Source organism: Protomyctophum bolini (genome assembly GCF_963924005.1).
Source record: "Protomyctophum bolini genome assembly, chromosome: 1".
Taxonomy (NCBI): Eukaryota; Metazoa; Chordata; class Actinopteri; order Myctophiformes; family Myctophidae; genus Protomyctophum; species Protomyctophum bolini.
This window is the reverse complement of record NC_137862.1, coordinates 4,137-27,500: the sequence shown is the minus strand read 5'-3', so window position 1 is coordinate 27,500 and position 23,364 is coordinate 4,137. Positions and strand designations below refer to the sequence as shown.

At 42.8% G+C, this 23,364-nt stretch overlaps 1 protein-coding gene and 1 pseudogene across 5 annotated transcripts in view; both read left to right on the top strand.

Moving 5' to 3' along the window:
* LOC308312561 (uncharacterized protein) overlaps positions 1 to 13,924 on the top strand; it is a 16,736-nt gene extending 2,812 nt beyond the window's left edge. The window contains exons 4-15 of one of the 4 annotated variants that reach the window (XM_080759198.1): positions 1,173 to 1,398; positions 2,835 to 3,169; positions 3,689 to 3,826; positions 4,198 to 4,371; positions 4,790 to 4,929; positions 5,388 to 5,472; positions 6,307 to 6,380; positions 8,948 to 9,149; positions 10,344 to 10,431; positions 12,328 to 12,505; positions 13,337 to 13,419; positions 13,789 to 13,924. In XM_080759198.1, coding sequence (XP_080615324.1) covers positions 4,832 to 4,929; positions 5,388 to 5,472; positions 6,307 to 6,380; positions 8,948 to 9,149; positions 10,344 to 10,431; positions 12,328 to 12,338 — 558 coding nt within the window. In that variant the 5' untranslated portion in view covers positions 1,173 to 1,398; positions 2,835 to 3,169; positions 3,689 to 3,826; positions 4,198 to 4,371; positions 4,790 to 4,831 and the 3' untranslated portion in view covers positions 12,339 to 12,505; positions 13,337 to 13,419; positions 13,789 to 13,924. Of the gene's footprint in view, positions 1 to 1,172; positions 1,399 to 2,834; positions 3,170 to 3,688; positions 3,827 to 4,197; positions 4,372 to 4,789; positions 4,930 to 5,387; positions 5,473 to 6,306; positions 6,381 to 8,947; positions 9,150 to 10,343; positions 10,432 to 12,327; positions 12,506 to 13,336; positions 13,420 to 13,788 lie in introns of those variants that run through there. The other 3 variants (XM_080759196.1, XM_080759197.1, XM_080759199.1) reach the window with 3 other exon arrangements.
* Positions 1 to 18,629, top strand: part of LOC308314721 (large ribosomal subunit protein eL15-like) — an 89,975-nt pseudogene extending 71,346 nt beyond the window's left edge. Inside the window, exon 4 of the transcript in view lies at positions 18,196 to 18,629. The product of the transcript in view is annotated as a large ribosomal subunit protein eL15-like (transcript). The remainder of the gene's footprint in view (positions 1 to 18,195) is intronic.
* Positions 18,630 to 23,364: the final 4,735 nt, after the last annotated feature.

Below are 23,364 nucleotides of genomic sequence, written 5' to 3'. Positions count from 1 at the left end.
AGAGCTTCCGTTGCTCCAGACTGTATGACGGAAGCATTTATATTTTACTCATGATCAGAGCTTCCGTTGCTCCAGACTGTACGACGGAAGCATTTATATTTTACTCATGATCAGAGCTTCCGTTGCTCCAGACTGTATGACGGAAGCATTTATATTAGACTCATGATCAGAGCTTCCGTTGCTCCAGACTGTACGACGGAAGCATTTATATTTTACTCATGATCAGAGCTTCCGTTGCTCCAGACTGTACGACGGTAATACAAACGGGAATTCTGCGTTCCTTGGTAAATTTTAATTTTTTCCATTTTATGTACCTGTGGGTGTCAGTGTGCAGAAACACTTTGATGTTACCAATCCTTCCCCTGTGAGTAGAAAATGAAGACATGCACAGTATACGCATCCTCCTTGTACCTCTCTCTCTCTCTCTCTCTCTCTCTCTAGTCAGCGAAAGTTACCAATCTGCAAAATATGACTAATAGCTTTCTTCACAAATATCACCTCTCAATTTGTTCCAACCGAACCTTGTGACAGCTGCTGAAAGTTGGGTTACCATTAACAACCTATATGCAGGCAAAATGTTCTCATTTTTAATCTGCTTTAGTTTAAGTAGCATGTGACGGGTCAAACTAGGGGTTTTCTCCTTGGGCTAAACGTTTTGTTTTTTTAAGATATTTTTTGCGGCTTACGCCTTTTATTGGTTTTTGAAGGGACAGACAGTAGGCTGACAGGAAACGGGAGAGAGATGGGGGGATGACATGCAGTAAAGGCCGTGTCGGGCTCGGGAGTCGAACCCGCGGCACACTGCGACTGGATTACCAGTCGGGTGCCCAAACGGTTACGCCACCGCTTGGGCCGGCTAAAACGTCTTTGTGCAAAACAGAATCATGAAAAACCCCTATAGTTTGACACGTCACATGCTACTTTTTAAATTTGCATATAGGTAACAGGTTGTTAATGGTACTTGGAACTGGAACTTTCAGCACCCGTCGCAAAGTTTCCCAAGGGAGTTGGGTTGGAACAAATTGAGAGGTGATAGTAGACACCTTTTATGAACATATTTTGTGAAGAAAGCTATTGGTATAAGCATTTATTTTGCAGGTTGGTCACACATTTGGCTTATTTTCCCTAACTACTCTCTCTCCACTCTCCTTCCCTCCCTCCCTCTCCTCCAGGTGATGACCTCCTTCTCCCTCTCTCGGCTGCCTGGTGCTTCACCCCTGCTCGGGTCAGAGTTCAGCTGTGACGCCACCAACGGGGAGGTGGCTCCCGGTGCGTCGCTGCGGGTGACGGTCACTTACGCCCCGCTGGCCGCAGACGCAGTCTCTGTCGACTACCTGTCCCTGAACTATCCCGGATCGCTCAGCAAAGCCCTGCTCAAACTCACCGGGAAATGTATAGGTAGGTATACAGGTGCACTATGAATCGTTTTAGGGCGAGAAGAAGCGAACAGGCAGTGGGTGAGGGCACATTTTCATAATTGTTCAAACTTCTTATACTTCTTAGACTTTCAGAAATGCCAAAAATATGAGATTTATAAGCTCACAACATGTTGTGATGTGATGTCTTGTGAGCTTGTGTTAGCAAGACACCATTGTACGTCTAAGTATAAAGTAGGGATTTAGTGGTTAACCGTTTTGCTTTTGGAAAGCTCTCGTTAATGGCAGTGGTGGAAAGTAACTACATACATTTACTTAAAGATGGAGTGCCACAATTTTTGTATTTTTCCAGTTTTCCATGTGTCTATGAGGTGACAGTACTTCATTAGACACCCTGGAGTTGTTTTTATGTGCAATGGTGTATTAACTTTGTATTTAGGGGTTCTTCCTGGAGGCTGAACCCTTGAAAGTCAAACGGGTCAATGAAATAAACAGTAATATAGTGACACCACACTATCAGCCCCTCCCCTAACCCCTCCCCCTTTATCATACAACTACAGCTGTGGGTGCGGCTTCAGTTCAGGTGGATCACCACCCATCACCACCCACCAGGCAATCCAGGCATACTTAATGAACTGGTGGGCGTGTCCACATAAAAGCATGATTTTAACAAATACTGTACACTTTTTGGAAAAAGTTCTTCCCCCTTATATTGTAATAATACCTGATGATCAATTTTGAGTGTTTCCATTTTCTAGAACTTTTACTTCTCTACTACATTCATTTGAAAACTTTAGTTACTAGTTACTTTGTACATCTTCATAATGATGACAAAACATACACTAACCACTTCAGCCCTATATACATTTTGCTGATCTACAAGCTCACATTGTGTTGTGATGTGGCACATTGCTTGTAGATCTGTCATTTTCAAAATATTTGTATACATATGAAAACTTGTCTTGAAATGAGACATTCTGCATAACGAGTAATTTTACTTTTGGTACTTTAAGTACACTGTGATGCCAATACTTTTGTACTTTTTATTGTAACAAGAGTATTTCTAAAAGATTTAAGTAAAACATTTTAGTACTTTTTCCACCACTGGTTAATGGCACTGTGGTGGGCAACCACTAATTGCTCCTGATGTGCAGGTTGGTGACTTCCTCCGCCATCGGTGTGTGAATGGGTGAATGTAATGCACAATCTATGTACTGTAAAAACACTATATGGCCTGGGCCGGCCACGCGGTCCAGCGTGTAGCAGGTTTGAGTCCCAATTACTTTTCCTGCGTGTCTTCCCCCCCATCTCTCTCCCCAAAAATATCTTTATAAAAATATAAATAAATTAACTAGCATAATTTGCGAAGGCCCTGATTAATTTAGCTTTGTTTCATTTTCGGTTACTGCCTTTTTAATGTTTACTCTTATATGCATATGCACCTTGAATCTTTTCTAGAACCCAGACCAGGAAGCCGACCATGTTTCTGTCATGGACAACTCTCCAATGGAGGAATACTACCAGGCCTGCTCTGGTGGCATGGCTCCTCTCTCTGCCTCCTCCTTCTCCTCCTCTCCTCACGTCACAGTCCAACCTGCTGAACTGCTCTTCAATCACGGGCCCTCTCCATCCTCATCATCCTCTGCCTCTCGGTCTGTGTCTATCACCAACCATACCAAAGGAAAACTCAGGAACTGGGTCCACTGAAGTCCACCTCGTTCAGAGTGACCTATGACCCCCATCAGCTCAACACCCTGCATGGAGCACAGCTGGAGTGCTTCGCTGTCTATAAGGTAATCAGGTTATATATGTTGATGTATAGAGTGCCGAAGTCCTGACGTCACTCGCTCATCTCCTGGTTCCAAGGGTTTCGCAGAAGCTTTTCTCTATGCAGAATAACATCTTAAAATCGTGTCTGCGATATTGTGACGCATTACTTTACCTGGGTTACATCTTCTGCCGCCATTATGCTATAGCATTATGCTCGAAGCTGCTTATAAAGATACCAAGGATTTGTCAGTGATGTGACGGACTTGACTTGTCTCCGCTGTTTACAATCCACTTTCCCAGCCTGCTTTTCACGTACTGGTGGTACATGTCCCGCGGACCCTGCTCTATACTATGAAACCCACCTGGGTTGACTTGACTTTAAACTTGTTCTGCTTTAGTTTTCTTCTACGCCAAATCGCTTCGCTGGAAATAGTAAATCTACAAACTGTGTTGTGAGCTTGTAGATCTGGTATTTCCCCCAGAATTGTGGGAGCGAGGATTCAAGTGGTCAAAATCCAAACCTCTCCGCCCTCCCCTTGCAGATACTGCGGGACCATCGGCAGGTGGATGAGCGGCTGCTGTGCCCCCCCTGGTGTGTGACGGTCAGGGTCATAGGTCATTCCTTCCAGCCTGGCAAAGAGCACTTCATTCCACACTGCTCCCTGCTGCACCCATTAGTGGTAAAAAAATATATATATGTCTATTCAATGTCTATCTGTCTGTCTGTGTGCCCCTCTCCCTCTTTCTCTCTCGCACATCAGAGTTGACTGCAGAAAGTAGTTCACCCAAAACAATTACGAAGAACCATTTAAGTCCATTCTGACCCCTCCCTGAAAAGTCTTATCTGTCCTTACCCCTTAGCCATAATTTATACATTATGGATAATTAATATGGACTTAAATGGTTCCTCGTTTCTCCTCTTCACACACACCACATGAAGCCTTGAATTTGTGGAGATTTTAGCACATTCCTATAAGCCAATAATTTGATGACTGGGGGAGACTCAAAGATCACTTCATTGATGTGGTTGACACATGCTGTACTACTGTAGGTTTTCCCTGCGCTGAGTGTTCCCGCCTACCGGACAGTGCTGCTCCACAACTCTGGAGACCTGCCGCTCACCTTTTCCCTGGACCCGGAACAGGTCCCGGACCACAGCCCAGACCACACCCAGGCAGCCTCTGTGCTCGTGGTGCCTGGCTGTGGGTCGATCCATCCATGTACGGTATGTATATGTGTATGTACACTTACATATGTTTGTGTGTGTGTATGTATGTATGTACATAGATATATATTTGAAAATGAAATAGCTTAATTTGTTTTTGTTACATTGCTTCCATTATTGCTAGCACTTAATTTTAATTAGTACTTTAATGCATGATTCTCAAGTATAGTAACTTATTCTGTTTCCCCCGGGGCATGGGAGGGTGAGGGCGGGTGGATAGTTATGAGGGTTTGTTCTGTTCTGTTTTGTTTTCCTTTGTTTTGTTTACTGTTCTGTTTTGTTTTATCCCCTATGTCTCGTTTGTGGTCATATGTCTTTTTATCTATTTTAAATGGAAAAAACCCTATAAAAATATATAAAAAAAAAAAAAAAGATAAGTATTTTTGTTTGCAATTTTCCATGTGTGTGTCCCCTCTAGGAGTTAATAGTGGTCAGTGTGGCAGAGCAGCCGTGTGTGTCTATGGAAGGAGAGAGTGGTCTTTACTTCCAGCCCACAGCGGTGGGCTCCCAGTCGCAGCGCTCCCATTCCATCAGGAACCTCAGCTGCCTGCCTCTGAGGTCCGTGGTTGGATTTTATACACCGTATCAGTAAAGATGTATAGAGCACCATTGGTGGGAAACAAAAAGTACTCACATTTTGTACTTGAGAGTAAAAGTAGGCTACCAATATAGAACTGTTACAAGTAAAAGTATTGGTATAAAATGTACCAAAAGTAGAAAGTACTCTTTATGCAAAATGTCTCATTTCAAGTTTTCAAATGTATGTAAACATCTTTCACAATGCGACGCATTGTGACCTAAAGCTGTCAAATAAATGTAGTAAAAATGCAATATTTGTATCTGAGATGTATAGAGTAGAAGTAAAATTATTGGTCGGAGATTGGAAATACTCACATAAAGTAAAAAATAACTAAAAATTGTGTGCAGTACTTATGCAAATGTATTTAGTTACTTACCACCACTGTAGAGCGCCAGTGCTTATTCTGCTTAATAGCCTTTATTGACATTTGCTATAGGTTCCAATGGAGGATTTGTGAAGAGGACCAGAAGATCATCGCTTTACACCCAGACTCAGGGGAACTGCAGCCCAATGAGAGTGCGGTCAGGGACTGAAATATTATACATACTCAAGCTTAATATTTGAATATGAAAATGAACATGAATTCTTAACAACATTTTATAACTCTATAGCGTTTGAGAACCAGTGTCTTCAGTAGCTACTGTCTGTGTATCGTTGTGATAATAATACTAATTACATTATCCATATAATAAGAGTGGCCTGTTAAATATATTAATATTAAATGTATCCCGTGGGATAAAATTATTTACTGTGACAGGATATAATTTATAGCTTTTATAGCCGTACGTTGTGGTGTTTGTTATCAGGACTAAGCTTTAGTAGCAAGTGATTTAATTGATAAGCTAAATGATTCCAGCAGGTGGTAAATGAGGATGTGGCTGATACTGATAGCTCTAGTTGTTCACCAGGTCTTATTGTGGATTAGAATAAATAATTAGAATAATTAATATTTTAGATTTATTTTTGTCTCAAGAAATGCGTTGATGATCTGAAAATGATTATTTCAATTTACATTCCGTTTTTTCATTTTAATTTTGGCAGCTTTAAACCCTATTGGTCTCAAAGCAAAGGTTAAATAATTCTAATAAACATTTATTCCATGTGCAGTTCTTTACTCTACTGTATCTTATCTGTATCTTATCTCACTACTGTGTCTTTCCTCCTCCAGAACACCTAACCCTAGGTCTACTACTACTACTACTACTACTACTACTACTACTTACTGTGTCTTTCCTCCTCCAGAACACCTAACCCTAGGTCTACTACTACTGCTACTACTACTACTACTACTACTACTACTACTACTGCTACTACTACTACTACTACTACTACTTACTGTGTCTTTCCTCCTCCAGAACACCAATGCAATGCTGCGTCTCAGACACTGTCAACGGCTGACAAGACTGGGACCACTCAACAATACACACAGGTACAGTAACATTATACAGACAGACAGACAGACAGACAGACAGACAGAGTCAACGGCTGACGAGACTGGGACCACAAAGTCCCAGTCTTGTCAGGTAATAAAGGGGGCTGTTATATAATTGTATGTGTACTAGAGACTAGAGAAATGGCACTTACACCCGCCTTCTAATGAGAGCGCAAAATCTGTCTTGGAAGAGCCACCCATCGACTAATCTAATATTCTGCAACCTTCCCCGTGTTTCTTCACTGGTCCGATCCAGAAGAACACAGTTTTCCGGCCACCGCTACAGAGCTGACAATGAGGTTATATCTTCCCTTCTTCTCTGGAGTCCTGCCTCGAAGCAGACCAGAGGTAGAAAACTGTCGTTCCCTGATGTCATCGCTATAGGGACACATGATGTCATCGCTATAGGGACACATGCATCAGTAAAGCAGGAACTGGGGATGGCGAATGAAGGACCGGAAAGTCTGGCGTGATATTGTGAAATCCATGAACACTGATGCCTGTCAGTCACAATGTGGGACAGACAGGGTCTCAATGCGAACACTGATGCCTGTCAGTCACAATGTGGGACAGACAGGGTCTCAATGTGAACACTGATGCCTGTCAGTCACAATGTGGGACAGACAGGGTCTCAATGTGAACACTGATGCCTGTCAGTCACAATGTGGGACAGACAGGGTCTCAATGTGAACACTGATGCCTGTCAGTCACAATGTGGGACAGCTAGGGTCTCAATTTGTGGGACGCCTGGAAAGTATTGTAAATGAGGGACTGTCCCACGCTAAGCGGGACATCTGGTCACCACAGTGTTGTCCTGTGATCCACACACAGTAACGTGCATTTTAGTCACGCGATGAATGACCTGCCCAAAGGTCAGAGTTGATACAAGGACATCCTCTAGTCTAGATTGACTCAGTGTGTGAAATCCAGCCAGTCTCAGGTTAGCTATTGGTGAAGTTAATCATTATCTCACAACAGGAGCAAAATAGGAACTTCTCCTAAATGTTTTATCAGACCAGCTTCTGAATTACTGACTGTTATCGTCCCTTTTATTACTTTACTGTTTGGTCACTCACTCACTGTTTGGTCACTCTTTAGCTATTGAAAAATAGCAGAACTACTAAAATGTTATGAGGATACTAGTGGACAAGAGATCCAGTATAAGTCATTTTACACTTGCTGAAAATAGCAGATCTACAAGCACATTGTGAGCTTGTGGAAAACGGGCCTTTGAGAACAAAGGAAATTCAACAAACCCAGATTCTGCTGAAACAAGGGACTACATTTATTTCGCTCCTATAATAATAAATAATGAATTGCATTTTTATAGCGCTTTTCCAAGTGCTCAAAGCGCATTCATTGGGAGGTGAAGAGGTGAACAGTTGACGCCAGCGTCCTCACTTCACACATTCACACACCGACGGTGGCGAGCTCACACCGACCGACTCATTGGAGGCAGGGTGGGGTTCAGTGTCTTGCTCAAGGACACTTTGACATGTGGACAGGAGGAGGAGCCGGGATTCGAACCGCCGACCCAGGGATCATTGGACGACCTGCTCTACCTCCTGAGCCACAGCCGCCCGCTGCCACTAAAGTGTGGAACGCCCTACCAACAGCCATTAAGACATGTGAATCCCGGCATGGGCCGTGGCTCAGCGGTCCAGGCCCCCCCCCCTTATCTCCCCCCCCCCCCCCTTATCTCTCCCCCTACTGTCACCCTATCCCTCTATTCAAAAATAAATAGGAAAAAAAAGACTAAAGCCACAAAGAAAAAAGAACATTTGAATCCCTAGACTCCTTCAAAACTGAACCTTCTCCTAGGGTAGGTACCCTCACAAAAACATGCAGTAATCCTGGTCTCTAAACTGCCTCCCCCCCCCCCCCCCCCCGCCTGATGGAGGGGAAAGGAACTGGTTGGAATAACGTGTTCCTTCCACGTGCTACGTCCAACCAGGGAAACTCCCCCCTGTCAGGTGTAAAAGGAGCAACTTGGACACTCAGGCATGAAGGAAGCATGAGTTCAAGTCCGTTGCTCTCCCCAGGTTGGCGGAGGGTGTGTAGAGCCCAGGTTCACAGTAGATGATTGACACAGGGGTGAAAAATGGGTTACAAAATCGTGGGATAAAAAAAATATATAAAAAAAAAAAAAAACTGAACCTACAGATGGCTGCAATTCCACACTGGCCCCCGTAAAGTCTGAGCTCAAAGTGTATATTTGTAAATGTGATGAATTGAACATGGTAGACCGTGTTGTAAACCATTGTAGTGGAGCGTCAACAATAACAGTTTTTGTGTTGACTTGATTTAGTTTGAAATGAACCCAATGAACCCGTTCTGCAAACTGTCATCAATATGTTAAATGTCCCATGGTGGTGTGTGTTAACTACTATTCCTGGGGACCCCCAAGGACCCCTGGACTTAAAGGTGTTGTGTGGTAACTACTGGGGACCCCCCTGGAACCCCCAAGGACCCCTGGACTTAAAGGTGTTGTGTGTTAACTACTGGGGACCCCCTGGAACCCCCAAGGACCCCTGGACTTAAAGGTGTTGTGTGTGTCCCCCTAGAAATCCCGTACGTCTGGCTCCCGGCGCCTGGGCTGCAGCAGACCTCCACTCCAGCAGGGGCAGCACTGAGCAGCACAACCACAGTTCAGGAGGTCAACAACAGTACCAGTGGAACCACAGCGCCACCACCTGGAGGCATGCCCTGGCAGGACTGCTGGCCGGGACAGGCGCTGTCCTGGCCTATGGGTTCTATTACAGCAAGGTAGGTTAGTACATGTTCTCCCCCCCCGTTGGACCTAGGGTAGGTACCCTCACATGTTCTCCCCCCATATAGGCCACGCCCATTTGCATCAGGATAGAGTTTTCCGCCATTTTGAATTTTCTTCAAAACACACTTTTTGCTCTTCCACCTACATCAACGGAGAGCCCCAAGCAATTACATTTTCAGCCATAGGGGGCGCCGCAAATGCGGAAATTTCAAACGTTTGTTGCAAAAACATGCTTTTGGGGAGAAGTGCTCGCTTTGGCGAAAACAGCTAATCTACAAGCTCACAACAGCTAATCGATAAACTCACAACAGCTAATCTACAAGCTCACAACATCACAGGTTGTAAAAGTCATGAGTTTTCTCAAGCCAGAGCTCAGAATTGTGCACATTTTGGACGCAAATGCTCCATAACTTCATCTGTGCGACTCACAAAATACATGTGGGAGTATCTGTGCGACCGTCCATAGGTTAATACATTGGCCATAAAAAAGACTAACATTTTAATTCTACTCATTAAGCTACTAATTTAGACTGAAGTAATTAAAAGCGGGACATTTTTGAAAATCAATAATATATCACTATTCTGATATTAATTAACCTGAGGGCCACATTGAGTGAAGGTGGGGGGGCGCAAGTGTCCCCCGCCCGCCAGTTGCCCGTGTATGAACTAAATAGAAGGAGGGAGTCTGCACACCGTTTTGAATGCTCCCAAAATAATGTATTACCAAAAAAACTTTGGTAATAAATACATGGCATCTTTTTTCATTGAATAACACTCTAAAGGTGTTTGCACACTGGGTTTTTTTTGGATGAATATCGGCTTGAATTTCAGAGGACGTAAACAAATAAAAAACAACCTTACTTTATGTCAATCGCGTTTGCACACTGCCGCCGAATATTTTGTCCTACAGTATATAAAGTTTTTTGTTCGGACGGGGGTCGATCTTTTATCCGTTTTCTGCGGCTGTCTAGTAGTGGGGTGTTGGCGACAGGCTGACAGCTAGTGATAGCCTACTACTTTCGGATCGGCAAAACGCATCAGTGTGCAACCACCTTAAAGGTAGATACAAATAGGTAATTTCATTAATGTGTGTGTGTGTGTGTGTGTGTGTGTGTGTGTGTGTGTGTGTGTGTGTGTGTGTGTGTGTGCGTGTGTGTGTGCGTGTGCGTGTGCATATTGTGCCTCAGGTGTCAGATATGGAGAACATTCTTGGGATCGTGCACACTGAGAACATGCAGATCATTGCTGTAGCTCTGGACATCGCCTTTCCTAAAGGTAGTTATGGTCACAACTTACCAATTATTAATACTAATAAACTTTATTTATGAAGCACTGTTCAAAACAGAGTTACAAAATGCTTTACAATGGAACGTAAAAATGCAGTACACCAGCTTAGAGGCACAAAACAACAACAATAAATCGTGACTGCAGTACACAGAAGCAATAAAATAAAACAACACCACATAGCAAAAACAATAAAATAAATCTAGGGGAAAGCCTTTGTGAACAGATGGGTTTTTAACAGTGATTTAAAAAGAGCCTCAGGTTCTGGGGTAGGGCGTTCCACAGATATGGTGGCTGCGAAGGCCGGTCACCCATGGTGACGAGTTAGTTTTTTATGGGAGTCAGGAGACCCCTACCCAACGATCTGAGGGTACACGCTGGGTTGTATGGCTTTAGCATGGCCGAGATGTAGGTAGTTGTCAAAGTTGTCAATAAAATCTTAAAATCAATTCTATTGGAGTGATGTGTTCCACGCCTCCTCGTGTTTGTCAGCAGTCTCGCTGCATAATTTTGTACTATTTGTAGGCGAGCAATGGCTTTTTTGTTGACCCCCGAGAACATTAAAGATCATACTTAAACACTTGCTATGCTCTGGTCACGCTGTACACACATAATATTATTTGGGCTTAAAATTTGTCCTTTAGGGTGCAGTCACATCGATCTTTAATTCTGCCTTTATACCGGATTCTGACACTACTTTTCAATGGGGACAAGATTCAAGATTCAATATTTTATTGCCATGTCAACAGAGTTGATTGGAATTTGTTTCAGTGCACTAAAACAGACATACAAAAAGACACATATTCAGACGGTAGAACAAGATACAAAAGTACAAACATCATATGAGGGGGACCAATAAATAAGTAGAATGCAAAATGTTACAATTCATGTTGAATAAATAAATTCATCGCAGTTTGTCGTATTACAAAGCAGCTTCACGCTGTAAAGTGCGAGCGAAAAGAGGGTCAGCATTCAGGAGGTGCACAGCCTCGGGATAAGTGCTATTTTTAAAGCGCGAGTTATTGCACTTTAGAGACTGCAGCGGTCTCTTACCTGAGGGCAGGGGGTGCGAAAAGAGAGCAGGCAGGGTGGGAGGGGTCGGCAATCACCTTCTGCATCCTGCAGAAGGTGAGAATCTATACTAACTGCTGTTTCACTGGGATGGACATCGCTGGGCATGTCGAATCTACAATAGAATTGGTTCAATCTATCAGGGAGCTCGGCGGCTGCCTTTATACGCTGTGATGATTTGCATCCCTTGCCAAACGCCCTTGGTGTCGTTGGCACGTAGTTTGTCTTGCAGACTTATATGCACGGTCATGTCATTATATTTGGCTTCAGCTTTTTTCACAGCATGCTCAAAAGTCATACCTGGCTAATTTAAAAGCCTCTTTGTTGCCACTCTTAAAGGCTTCATTTTTCTTTGAGCAGAGGGTTTTAACCTCTTTACCGCTCCGTTCCCATTGAAAAGCATTGCCAGAATCTGCCGCAAAGGCAGACTTAAGAAGCTGACGTTGGGCATTATGCCAGTGGTCAGAAAGACAAGTGAGTTGGAACAGTCAATAACATGATGCACCTGTATCCACAAAGTGAATAAGCTTAAATTAAACATTCATTCAATTAATGAAAAAAAGTTAAAAAAAACAAAAATTATCCATGAAAATACTTTTTGTGAATGTTTTTTTGAAAATGTTTTGAAATTATAATAATACAAAACTAAATTAAGGGATCCATGAAAAATGTGACCCTGCACGACCCACAGATTGGTCTGGTCCAGGGGCGAGTGCTTGACACACACACACACACACACACACACACACACACACTGCACCGCTCAGTTCGATTTGATTTGTCTGATTTTTGACTGGATATTTTGTTCTGCACCAGATTCACTTTAGAGCGAACAGAGTAAACAGACCCGTCTCAGCCAAACTGGGCCTCCATCTTCACCGTTACGCCCCTTCACGGCACCCTGATGCCCACAGAGAGGTCCACGGCAGTGCAGGTTCTCTTCAAGCACCACAAGGAGGTCTCGCTCAAAGATCAGCCTGTTCTGCGGTGCCAGGTTTGAATTTATTATGTTGCTGATGGTCAATGTTTTAACCCATTTTGGACTGAGGTCGATAAAAAAGGCTTCTAAATCCTAACATTTTTCAGAAAAACCCATGTTTCTATGTCAGTGGTGCTCAACCTTTTTCATGTGAAGGACCCCCAGAATTATCTCTATTGGGCCACGGACCCCCATGTAGTTCCAGGGACCCCCCAGAAGCCAATATTTTAGTACAAATCTCTGAAATATATATTCAAAGACTTGCGCCACATTTTCACGACTTTTCAAAAATAGCAGACCTACAAGCTCGGAGCGCACCACTTGGTGCTCGGTGAGCTTGTAGATCTGCTATTTTTCAATACCTAAAGTAGAACAGAATCCTTAAAACACCAAAAGGTTCCCGCCCAAAATCAGGGAGAGAAAAGGGCATACACGGTCACCACGCATCGTTACATTCTGAATCTATATCCAATACCAGTCCAAAACATTTGAATACGCCAGTGTATGAGACGTTATCTGCCAGCTACGTATTCGTCCCCCCGCCCCTTTACCAGTCAAAGTAGGATTTTCAATGCCTCGTATCTCTGAAACTACGACGTGAGCTAACGTTAATAATAGCCGATCATTACAATGGTAGTCTCCAGGCCGGGAAACCGAAAATTAAGATGACCAAATAGAGGCAAAAACCCCTGGCAGGGTTTACCTACACTCTGCTGCCACTCTCGTGGCACAGAAAAAATAAAGGAAGAAATAAAAGTTGGTGGTTCCATCAAGTGCCGTTTATTTGTGTTGAATCCCATGCCTGTACTACTGTATGAGCTTGTGTTCAAACGTTCTCTTCTGCAGGTGATTGAGCCAAGCATCGGGGAGAAAGGAGAGACCATAGCCATCATTCCAGTCAAGGTTTCCATCCAGTCAGTCTTCTCCAGGTCAGCGCACATTGTTTTGGGGATCAATATGGCATCACTGACACCAGTTTTTGTAGTATATTAGTAGCCTACGTATAATTTGTAATGTGTCCCTCATTCAAATGAGAACATTTTGTATATATAAAATAATTGTCATTCAAATGTTTGATTTGAATCGACGTGAACATCCTCTGTCTTTTTGTCTCGATCAATCAACGCAAAGATTTAGGCTTTGTCCACACGTACTGTATACAGGCGGGTATTTTTATAAACAGATCTTTTCCGTTTTTGTTTTTGCAAAAAAAAAGGTCTCATCACTTATGATTTATTGGGCTGTATTTTGCGTGTCTTAAGTATCAGGTCTTATTCCCTAACTTGAGTAAACTAAAGACCTGGAGGCGTGATCAATGCTCTTTGGCCAGTGGGGCGGAGCAGGTGGGCGACTGGAGCGAGTGTCTGTCCGTGGACATCAGTGACCGGGACCCAAAGGACCAGCCTGGGGGCATCCCTTACAGACTGGTGGCTGAAGTCTGCGTGCCAGGTGTGTGTGTGTGTGTGTGTGTGTGTGTGTGTGTGTGTGTGTGTGTGTGTGTGTGTGTGTGTGTGTGTGTGTGTGTGTAGTGCTATACTGCTGTGTCAAGTTATTCTCACGTATTCAACACGTGGGCTGCGAGTGGGCCCCCAAATAATTGGCAAACACTAAGATTTTATTGTTTATTACTTGCGCAAGCAGAGCGCGCAAGTAATCGTTTCGCTTGGTCTCTTCGAAGTGAAGACAAGTTTTCTTCAACGGTAAATCTGTGCCTGGTTTGCTGGGACTAGTTACAACATTACGTCATCCTTGAGAGAGTACATGGTGTGTATATGACGTAATGTTGTAACTAGTTACAAGTTACGTCATATACACACCATGTACTCTCTCAAGGATGACGTAATGTTGTAACTAGTCCCAGCAAACCAGGCACAGATTTACCGTTGAAGAAAACTTGTCTTCACTTTTTGGAACCAAGTAACCACAGTATACTGCTAATCAAATTACAACTACATACTCTGTATGTAGTTGTAACTAGAACAACTACATACAGTCTGTGCCTGGTTTGCTGGGACTAGTTACAAGTTACAAGTTACAACATTACGTCATATACACACCATGTACTCTCTCAAGGATGACGTAATGTTGTAACTAGTCCCAGCAAACCAGGCACAGATTTACCGTTGAAGAAAACTTGTCTTCACTTTTTGGAACCAAGTAACCACAGTATACTGCTAATCAAATTACAACTACATACTCTGTATGTAGTTGTAATGTGATTTGTAATTTGTAAATCTGTGCCTGGTCTGCTGGGACCAGACTACACAGATGACCATATCTCTTACGTCATCACTGAGAGCTAGTCATACATATACACACCGTGTACTCTGGTCCCAGCTCTCAACGATGACGTAATGTTGTAACTGGTCCCAGCAAACCAGGCACAGACTTACGGTTGAAAAAAACTTGGCTTCACTTTTTGGAACCAAGTAACCACGGTATACTGCTAATCAAATTACAACTACATACTCTGTATGTAGTTGTAATATGTAGTTGTACTTTCGACCAGCGGTCGAAAGTACTTGCGCGCTCTGCTTGCGCACTAGTAGGCCATTTATGGCCTACTAGTGTGCAACAAGCAAGTATGCACTCGGCAGAGTGCAGTTCTAGTTGTTTATTAGGATCCCCATTAGCTTTTGCCTTGACAAAAGCTAGTCTTCCTGGGGTCCGACACAGACAAACATTTAACATTTAACAAAGGCAATACTTACAATTGTTTACAGATAGTATAACATTAATATATATGTTTAAAACATTCTTTATTTAAAATTAAAAAATTATCTCTCTCTCTGCTTCTCCAGGGATCGGGGGAGACCTGGGCTCTATCTTTGAGGAACACCGTCTGTGTCGTAGTAGCAGCCTGCTGACCTCGGAGGAGTTCCGCAGCGCCGAAGGTATCTACGCCCTGGACGACAACCGCTTCATCTTCAACAATGTTCTGGTGGGTCGCTCGGCCCAGGCCCGCTTCAAGCTCACCAACAGTGGCAAGGTGCCCTGCCTGCTCAGCCTCGCCATCAAGCCGCTCAATACACAGTGTCTCGCACTGAAAATAAAAAATCTACAAGCTGGACCTTGTAGAACAGCTATTTTCTGTGTGAGACACCAGTACAAATCATCCATTAGACAGAGAGCTTTATGAGATATTATCCAATGCAGTCACATTGTTTGGCTTCGGGGCTGTTATCCTACTGGTGGGTATATTAAGTGGATTTCTTTAGGGGTAGCAGCTTCTTAAAGTTGTCCGTTCTTCTCTACAGTCGTCCCGCAGTCTGGAAGTGTTTGATCTGTCTCCGGCACGCCTTTGCAGTGGTCACCTTCACACCCCAGACCATGCAGCTCCACCACGCTGTGTTCGAGGCCTCACTGGAGGGGCCGGGGGCCACCAGGTAGATACTATTCAATGTGTTTGAGGCCTCACTGGAGGGGCCGGGGGCCACCAGGTAGATACTATTCAATGTGTTTGAGGCCTCACTGGAGGGGCCGGGGGCCACCAGGTAGATACTATTCAATGTGTTTGAGGCCTCACTGGAGGGGGCCACCAGGTATATCTATATATATAATTGAGAGAACTCCACGCACCACGCTCCTACACAATGCCACCACGGAGTCGGACACGTGCCCTGTCGAATGAGGTGACCCTAGGATTATGAAACTCCTGTGAGACACCTATGGTAACATCATTCTACAGGCCACAGGTTTCTGCGTCAACGCGTGGCGTTAGACGTACTTCTAGTACTATTCAACGGGTTTGTGGCATTGTGTGACATGCGTGCGTGTGTGCGTGCGTGTCACTTTCAGGTTACCACACGTTTAATTATTTCAGTAGTGCTATGTTAGTGTTGTCTCTCTCTCTCTGTTGAGTTAAGTCCGTTGCTCTCCCCAGGTTGGCGGAGGGTGTGTAGAGCCCAGGATCACATTAGATGATTGACACAGGGGTGAAGAATTGATTCATCCATTATAAAAGAATATCTAGAGTTGCAACTTGCAAAACTGCGGCTCATTTTTAATGGAAATTGGAAGCCAAGATTTGTAGATTTAGTTTTTGTGGAAGTGCTTTAATAATGTGTTATGAATATTGAACCGATGAAAAGTATTCCATTTCCTGTTGGCTTCATTTTCCCATAGCTTTATTTGAATGGCTCTGAAGCTGGAGTGCAGGGGACTGTTGCTGTGGGGACTGGTTGTGCACAGAGCCCATGGGACTGTTGCTGTGGGGGCTGGTTGTGCACAGAGCCCATGGGACTGTCTGTGTGGGGCTGGTTGTGTACAGAGCCCATGGGACTGTCTGTGTGGGGCTGGTTGTCCACAGAGCCCATGGGACTGTCTGTGTGGGGCTGGTTGTGCACAGAGCCCATGGGACTGTCTGTATGGGGCTGGTTGTGTACAGAGCCCATGGGACTGTCTGTGTGGGGCTGGTTGTGCACAGAGCCCGTGGTGGGCAAGAGTAACTGACATTCTGTGTTATTCCTGTGGTTCTATAGGAGCGTGCTGGTTGTAGAAGGTTCATGTCAAGGTGTTTGACAGTATTTTTCCTGTCTTCCAAAGAAGTGTAACTGACAGTATTTTTCCTGTCTTCCTATAGAAGTGTAACTGACAGTATTTCTCCTGTCTTCCTATAGAAGTGTAACTGACAGTATTTTTCCTGTCTTCCTATAGAAGTGTAACTGACAGTATTTTTCCTGTCTTCCTATAGAAGTGTAACTGACAGTATTTTTCCTGTCTTCCTATAGAAGTGTAACTGACAGTATTTCTCCTGTCTTCCTATAGAAGTGTAACTGACAGTATTTTTCCTGTCTTCCTATAGAAGTGTAACTGACAGTATTTTTCCTGTCTTCCTAAAGAAGTGTAACTGACAGTATTTTTCCTGTCTTCCTATAGAAGTGTAACTGACAGTATTTTTCCTGTCTTCCTATAGAAGTGTAACTGACAGTATTTCTCCTGTCTTCCTATAGAAGTGTAACTGACAGTATTATTCCTGTCTTCCTATAGAAGTGTAATTGACATTGTGTATTTCTTCGTATCGGGGCGTGCTGGTTGCATGGCTGCACTGTATTTGCTAAACATTACTACATAAAGAAATGTGCCACCTGGAGTCATAACTACTACATTAATACATACAAGAATAACTAAATGAATTGGACAGCCAACCAGTGCTGCACCATTCTGGCTCACATTTAGAAATTAATCTAGATCTCAATCTCAATCAGATTAATTGTGCAGCACTAGCTGGTTGTAGAGGGCTGCTGATGAGGTGTTTTTGTAATCCTATCTTCCTTTGGCATTGATAAAAGGATAGGCTTTGAAAGATTTTATCCATCCTTGCATGGATTACAGTTCTCATTCGCCACGACTGATTTCACTCATTTGGATTCCAGAGAAAACCAGCAGGTCTTCTGTGACTCCATGCTGCTGCGCAGCGAGAACGGCAGATCTAGCTTGTAGATCAGCTATATTTTCGGTCATTAGTTATTTTAAGATGAAAGAGTATTTGACGTGATAGCAATAGAATAGAAACATCTCTCAGAAACACGAATGGTCTCACACAAAATGTCATGAGTTCTTCAGCTGGTCGGCCTAAAACCTCATTACGTTATCGGTCTTGAGATTAAATGTTTTATTTATTCCATGAGAGGTATATCTGACACTGTTTTTCCTGTCCTCTCATTGGTCGTAACTCACACTGTACTTTTCCTCTCCTCCAACAGGAGCGTGCCGGGCGTCACTGCGGCGGCCTGCACGTGCTCAACTCCTATTGGGTGGGAGAAGACTCCACCTACAAGTTCTTCGAGGTGATCCTGATCGACACGTTCCACAAGGCCATCCGTCGCAACCCCGACACCCAGTGGATCACCAAGGCGGTGCACAAGCACCGCGAGATGCGCGGCCTGACGTCCGCGGGCAAGAAGAGCCGCGGCCTGGGCAAGGGTCACCGCTTCCACATGACCATCGGAGGCTCCCGCCGCGCGCTGTTGGTTTAATTTTAGTTTGAGTACATTTTGGTTGTTGCAACGCGGTGTTTGTTAAAAGGTTAAAGCTCTTTGTTGTGATATCAATCACTCCTATAGAGTTAGCTGTTCAGTAAAGGTGTTGAATGGGTTTTATTCTGATAGTAATCCCTGCTATAAAAGTGGTAAATGGGTTTCATTTTATTCTGATCGTAATCATTTCTAATCGTTATATTAGTTTAGATGTCCAGAGACTCCAGACCTGTACATATTATTTTCTGTTCACTGAAGAGCAGCAACTGCCAATTAATTAGATTATAGATTCAAGCTTGCTTTGTCATTCTTTCCAACTGCAGCAGCAGGAAAAAAAACTATTGTTTCTCCTAGTTAAAAGACAACACAGGCTCATACAAGAATAAATATATCCAGACAATACTCTGAATATTAAAAGTTTAGTTTATAATGGTTTCAGTTCACAATCCTTACACTGCTGATGGTGAAAAGGCCTTTCCTCTACACTTTATTTTCTGTGGTTTGGTTTCCCATTCAATTCAAACTACCAGTTTGATTATATTGTACATCAAATGGAAAATAATTTAAAGTTAAACTAGCGTGTTAAGATGTGACCAGAAGGAAATGAAAGAAAATGTATTCCTGCTCATTGGACATCCAATAATTATAAATTCAAGAAATCCAATTTCCAATTAATGTAAAACCTTTGTCTCTTTGAGCTGACATGACAATATGAGCATGTAAACATAGTGGTAGATTGACAGCCTGTATGATCAATATGAGCATGTTAAACATAGTGGTAGATTGACAGCCTGTATGAACAATATGAGCATGTAAACATAGTTGACTGACAGCCTGTATGAACATACTATCTGGAAGACATTCATTATGTTAACGTTTTGTTCATGAAGACAACTTGTTTTTTGCCATTTCTATAGATTATAGGACAATGGAATTAAAAAGTAAGTCCAGGTACACCAAACTGACCATCAGTACCACCTGACTGGTATATATATATATATATATATAACATATATCTGTATAATACTTTATATAATGTCTTGTATACTTTAAGAATCATTCCAGGTACACCAAGCTGACCTTTAACAGTCAATATGATGTATTTTATGAATTATCAGAAATGTCAGATTCAGATACCTTTATTAGCCATTTGTGTATACACACATAGGAATTTGTTTTAACATAACATGAGTGCATTCGATTCTTTTCAGTCCCATTCTTTTCCCATACTGGCAGCAAGAACCAACTGCATGCATCTACATTTCATCATTTTATTGATGGTGCAGGTACTGTATATACTGTACAGTGTACAGTATAATTAGAAAATAAACTCCCAGTATTACATTTTGTAATATTAAACATTTACCCTATATTTAATTTGAATAACTACCAATGGAGCATTTCTCCAGTCAATAAATAATACAATATTACAACTTTGAATATGTGCCATATTCGTCATCACAAGGCGTCAATATGGTCACATAAAATATATTTGAACACATTATTTTGACATTCATAATAGTATTTAATTTAGGGTAGTTTGAATAAACATAAATCATATTTTTAGGGTAGTTTTATAAACATCGTTCCATTCTACCAGCAGCTTCATCCAGCCTGTCATGAATCATGATGGCCACTAGGTGTCAGTATAACCCCATGGTACCAGGGCCGTCCTCCACTAATCCAAACAGATCTGTGGTATTGCGTTTACATAATATTGATTTCTCATTGGTCGATGCTTATTGGCTTATACTACACTATATTATCAGAGTGACTTACAGTAAGAAAGGTAAACAACAAACACATTGATTGATTGAAAACTTTATTAACAGTTTGTAGAATATTAAAGTACAGTTCAATACAAATGTCTGAGGATTAAAATTAATAAGAAAAAAGCACTATTAAAGGCTTGTTTCCATTGGGGTCCTCCATTTTCATTTAATTCACCAGGAGATTTAATTACATGCAAATATACAGTAAAATAATCATAGGCTATAAACGGTTAGAATAGACGGTTATTAAACATATGTAGGCTACAGTCTTAAGAGTATAATATTAATATATATATATATAATATACATAATTCATATATACTCTAAGGCTACAGTAGGTCGCAGTTAAATGGAATCGTGCATTTCCTGTCTGTCAGTGTGTCACTCAAAATCCCCATACATGGGAAAGACCCATATATGGTGCCCAGGTCTCGTGATATCACGTGACATCATCAGTGATGAAGACCCCCGATGTCATAGTAAAAGCGACGTGCTGTCGCAATTAAGCCCATATATGGAGATACCTGATGTCATCAACATTTACAGGCCTGGAAATGAAGGCCCGGCCCTACCTGGGCCCTCATCAAACCCTGTACACTCAAGACTGGCCCCGCTGTCACTCTTAGATCTCCATATATGTAGCTGACCTGTTCTGACATTCCATATGTTGATCTGACCTCATCAAACCCTGTACACTCTCCTTATAGACACGCTCCTTATATGGCCAGTACAGAATGATCTGACCCCCATTCCAAAGCGCTGTCACCCAGGCGGATGCGTGCATGCGACCTCGCCCTTTAGGGCCCTCAGGCGACTTAAGGCTCATTCATAGTCTGGCTTGTCGGTGGTGAGCTGAAATAACGTTGAGCCGTGGTGAGTAAAAACAGAGAGAAGGGCTGGGGGCGGTGGCGGTGGTTTGCTCTTCACCGCGGCTCGTGATGTCATGTTATGTAGAATGGTTATTACATTTCATGATATTTCACAGTATGTAGAATGGGTACATTTCATTATATTTCATCACAGTATGTAGAATGGGTGCATTTCATTATATTTCACAGTATGTAGAATGGTTACATTTCATTATATTTCACAGTATGTAGAATGGGTACATTTCATTATATTTCACAGTATGTAGAATGGGCACATTTCATTATATTTCACAGTATGTAGAATGGGTACATTTCATTATATTTCACAGTATGTAGAATGGGTACATTTCATTATATTTCACAGTATGTAGAATGGGTACATTTCATTATATTTCACAGTATGTAGAATGGGTACATTTCATTATATTTCACAGTATGTCAATCAATCAATCAATCGTTATTATTAAAGTTCATTTTTTTCCAAGACCGGAACCAAACATTGAGGCCTTGATGTTCCTCCCAGTTGAAGTTAGGCTCGCACCTACTTCCGTTCCAAGATCCTATTGCCCGAAGGGACGGTCGCGCTGTGATTGGTTAGTCACTTGGTTAGTTAATATTTATCATATTATAGACATATTGTCCAAAGACAGATGACGGTTTGTTTTAAACTAATATAAATACGTTTATATGTAATAAAATAAATAGATATGATTTTATATTTATATCGATACATCTATCTTGAGTTTAATTTAATGAACGCGCTGTTGCCTAGCAACCAAGCAGCCAATCCCAGTGTGGGCTGATCCCTCCGGGCTATGGGGGCGTCAGCAGCAACGTTGCAGCAGTGTAAACAAGGCTCCGTCTAATGAGCAAATTTAGAACTTCCGGTCTGAGAGCTAGCAGATTTAAGACATCCGGTTGCTTTCAGAATAAAATAAGGTTAATTAATTCGTTAATTAAATAATTTTTACATTACATTATTAGTATTATTATTACATTACAGTTATTGTAAAGACACACATTATGTTTCTGTGTAAAAATAAGTAATTAAATAACATAAAAAAGTTATCTAAATGGATAAATGCTATTCACTGGAGTGCATGGACTTTATAAAGTGGACACTGGACAAAAGACGGCTCGGCGAGGCAACTATCTGGACATACCCACGCGTTCGGGAAGATGTCCTCTACCACCCCACAGTCTCCGCTAAGCGGGAGAGGTGTAAAATTCACAGCAGCAGAGCTTCTACTGGGGTCAATGCAAAATAATGTACCGTTTCCGGACCCAGAATGGACACTGGACAAAAGACGGCTCCGCGAGGCAACTATCTGGACATACCCACGCGTTCGTGAAATTCCAGCTGTGAATTTTACACCTCTCCCGCTTAGCGGAGACTGGGGTGTGGTACAGGACATCTCCCTGAACGCGTGGGTATGTCCAGATAGTTGCCTCGCGGAGCCGTCTTTTGTCCAGTGTCCATTCTGGGTCCGGAAACGGTACATTTTTTTGCATTGACCCCAGTAGAAGGGCTCCAGCTGTGAATTTTACACCTCTCCCGCTTAGCGGAGACTGGGGTGTGGTACAGGACATCTCCCCGAACGCGTGGGTATGTCCAGATAGTTGCCTCGCGGAGCCGTCTTTTGTCCAGTGTCCATTCTGGGTCCGGAAACGGTAATTTTTTTTGCATTGACCCCAGTAGAAGGGCTCCAGCTGTGAATTTTACACCTCTCCCGCTTAGCGGAGACTGGGGTGTGGTACAGGACATCTCCCTGAACGCGTGGGTATGTCCAGATAGTTGCCTCGCGGAGCCGTCTTTTGTCCAGTGTCCATTCTGGGTCCGGAAACGGTACTTTTTTTTGCATTGACCTCAGTAGAAGCGCTCCAGCTGTGAATTTTACACCTCTCCCGCTTAGCGGAGACTGGGGTGTGGTACAGGACATCTCCCTGAACGCGTGGGTATGTCCAGATAGTTGCCTCGCGGAGCCGTCTTTTGTCCAGTGTCCATTCTGGGTCCGGAAACGGTACTTTTTTTTGCATTGACCCCAGTAGAAGGGCTCCAGCTGTGAATTTTACACCTCTCCCGCTTAGCGGAGACTGGGGTGTGGTAGAGGACATCTCCCCGAACGCGTGGGTATGTCCAGATAGTTGCCTCGCGGAGCCGTCTTTTGTCCAGTGTCCACTTTATAAAGTCCATGCACTCCAGTGATGAGCATTTATGCATTTAGATAACTTTATTATTACTATTATTATTATTT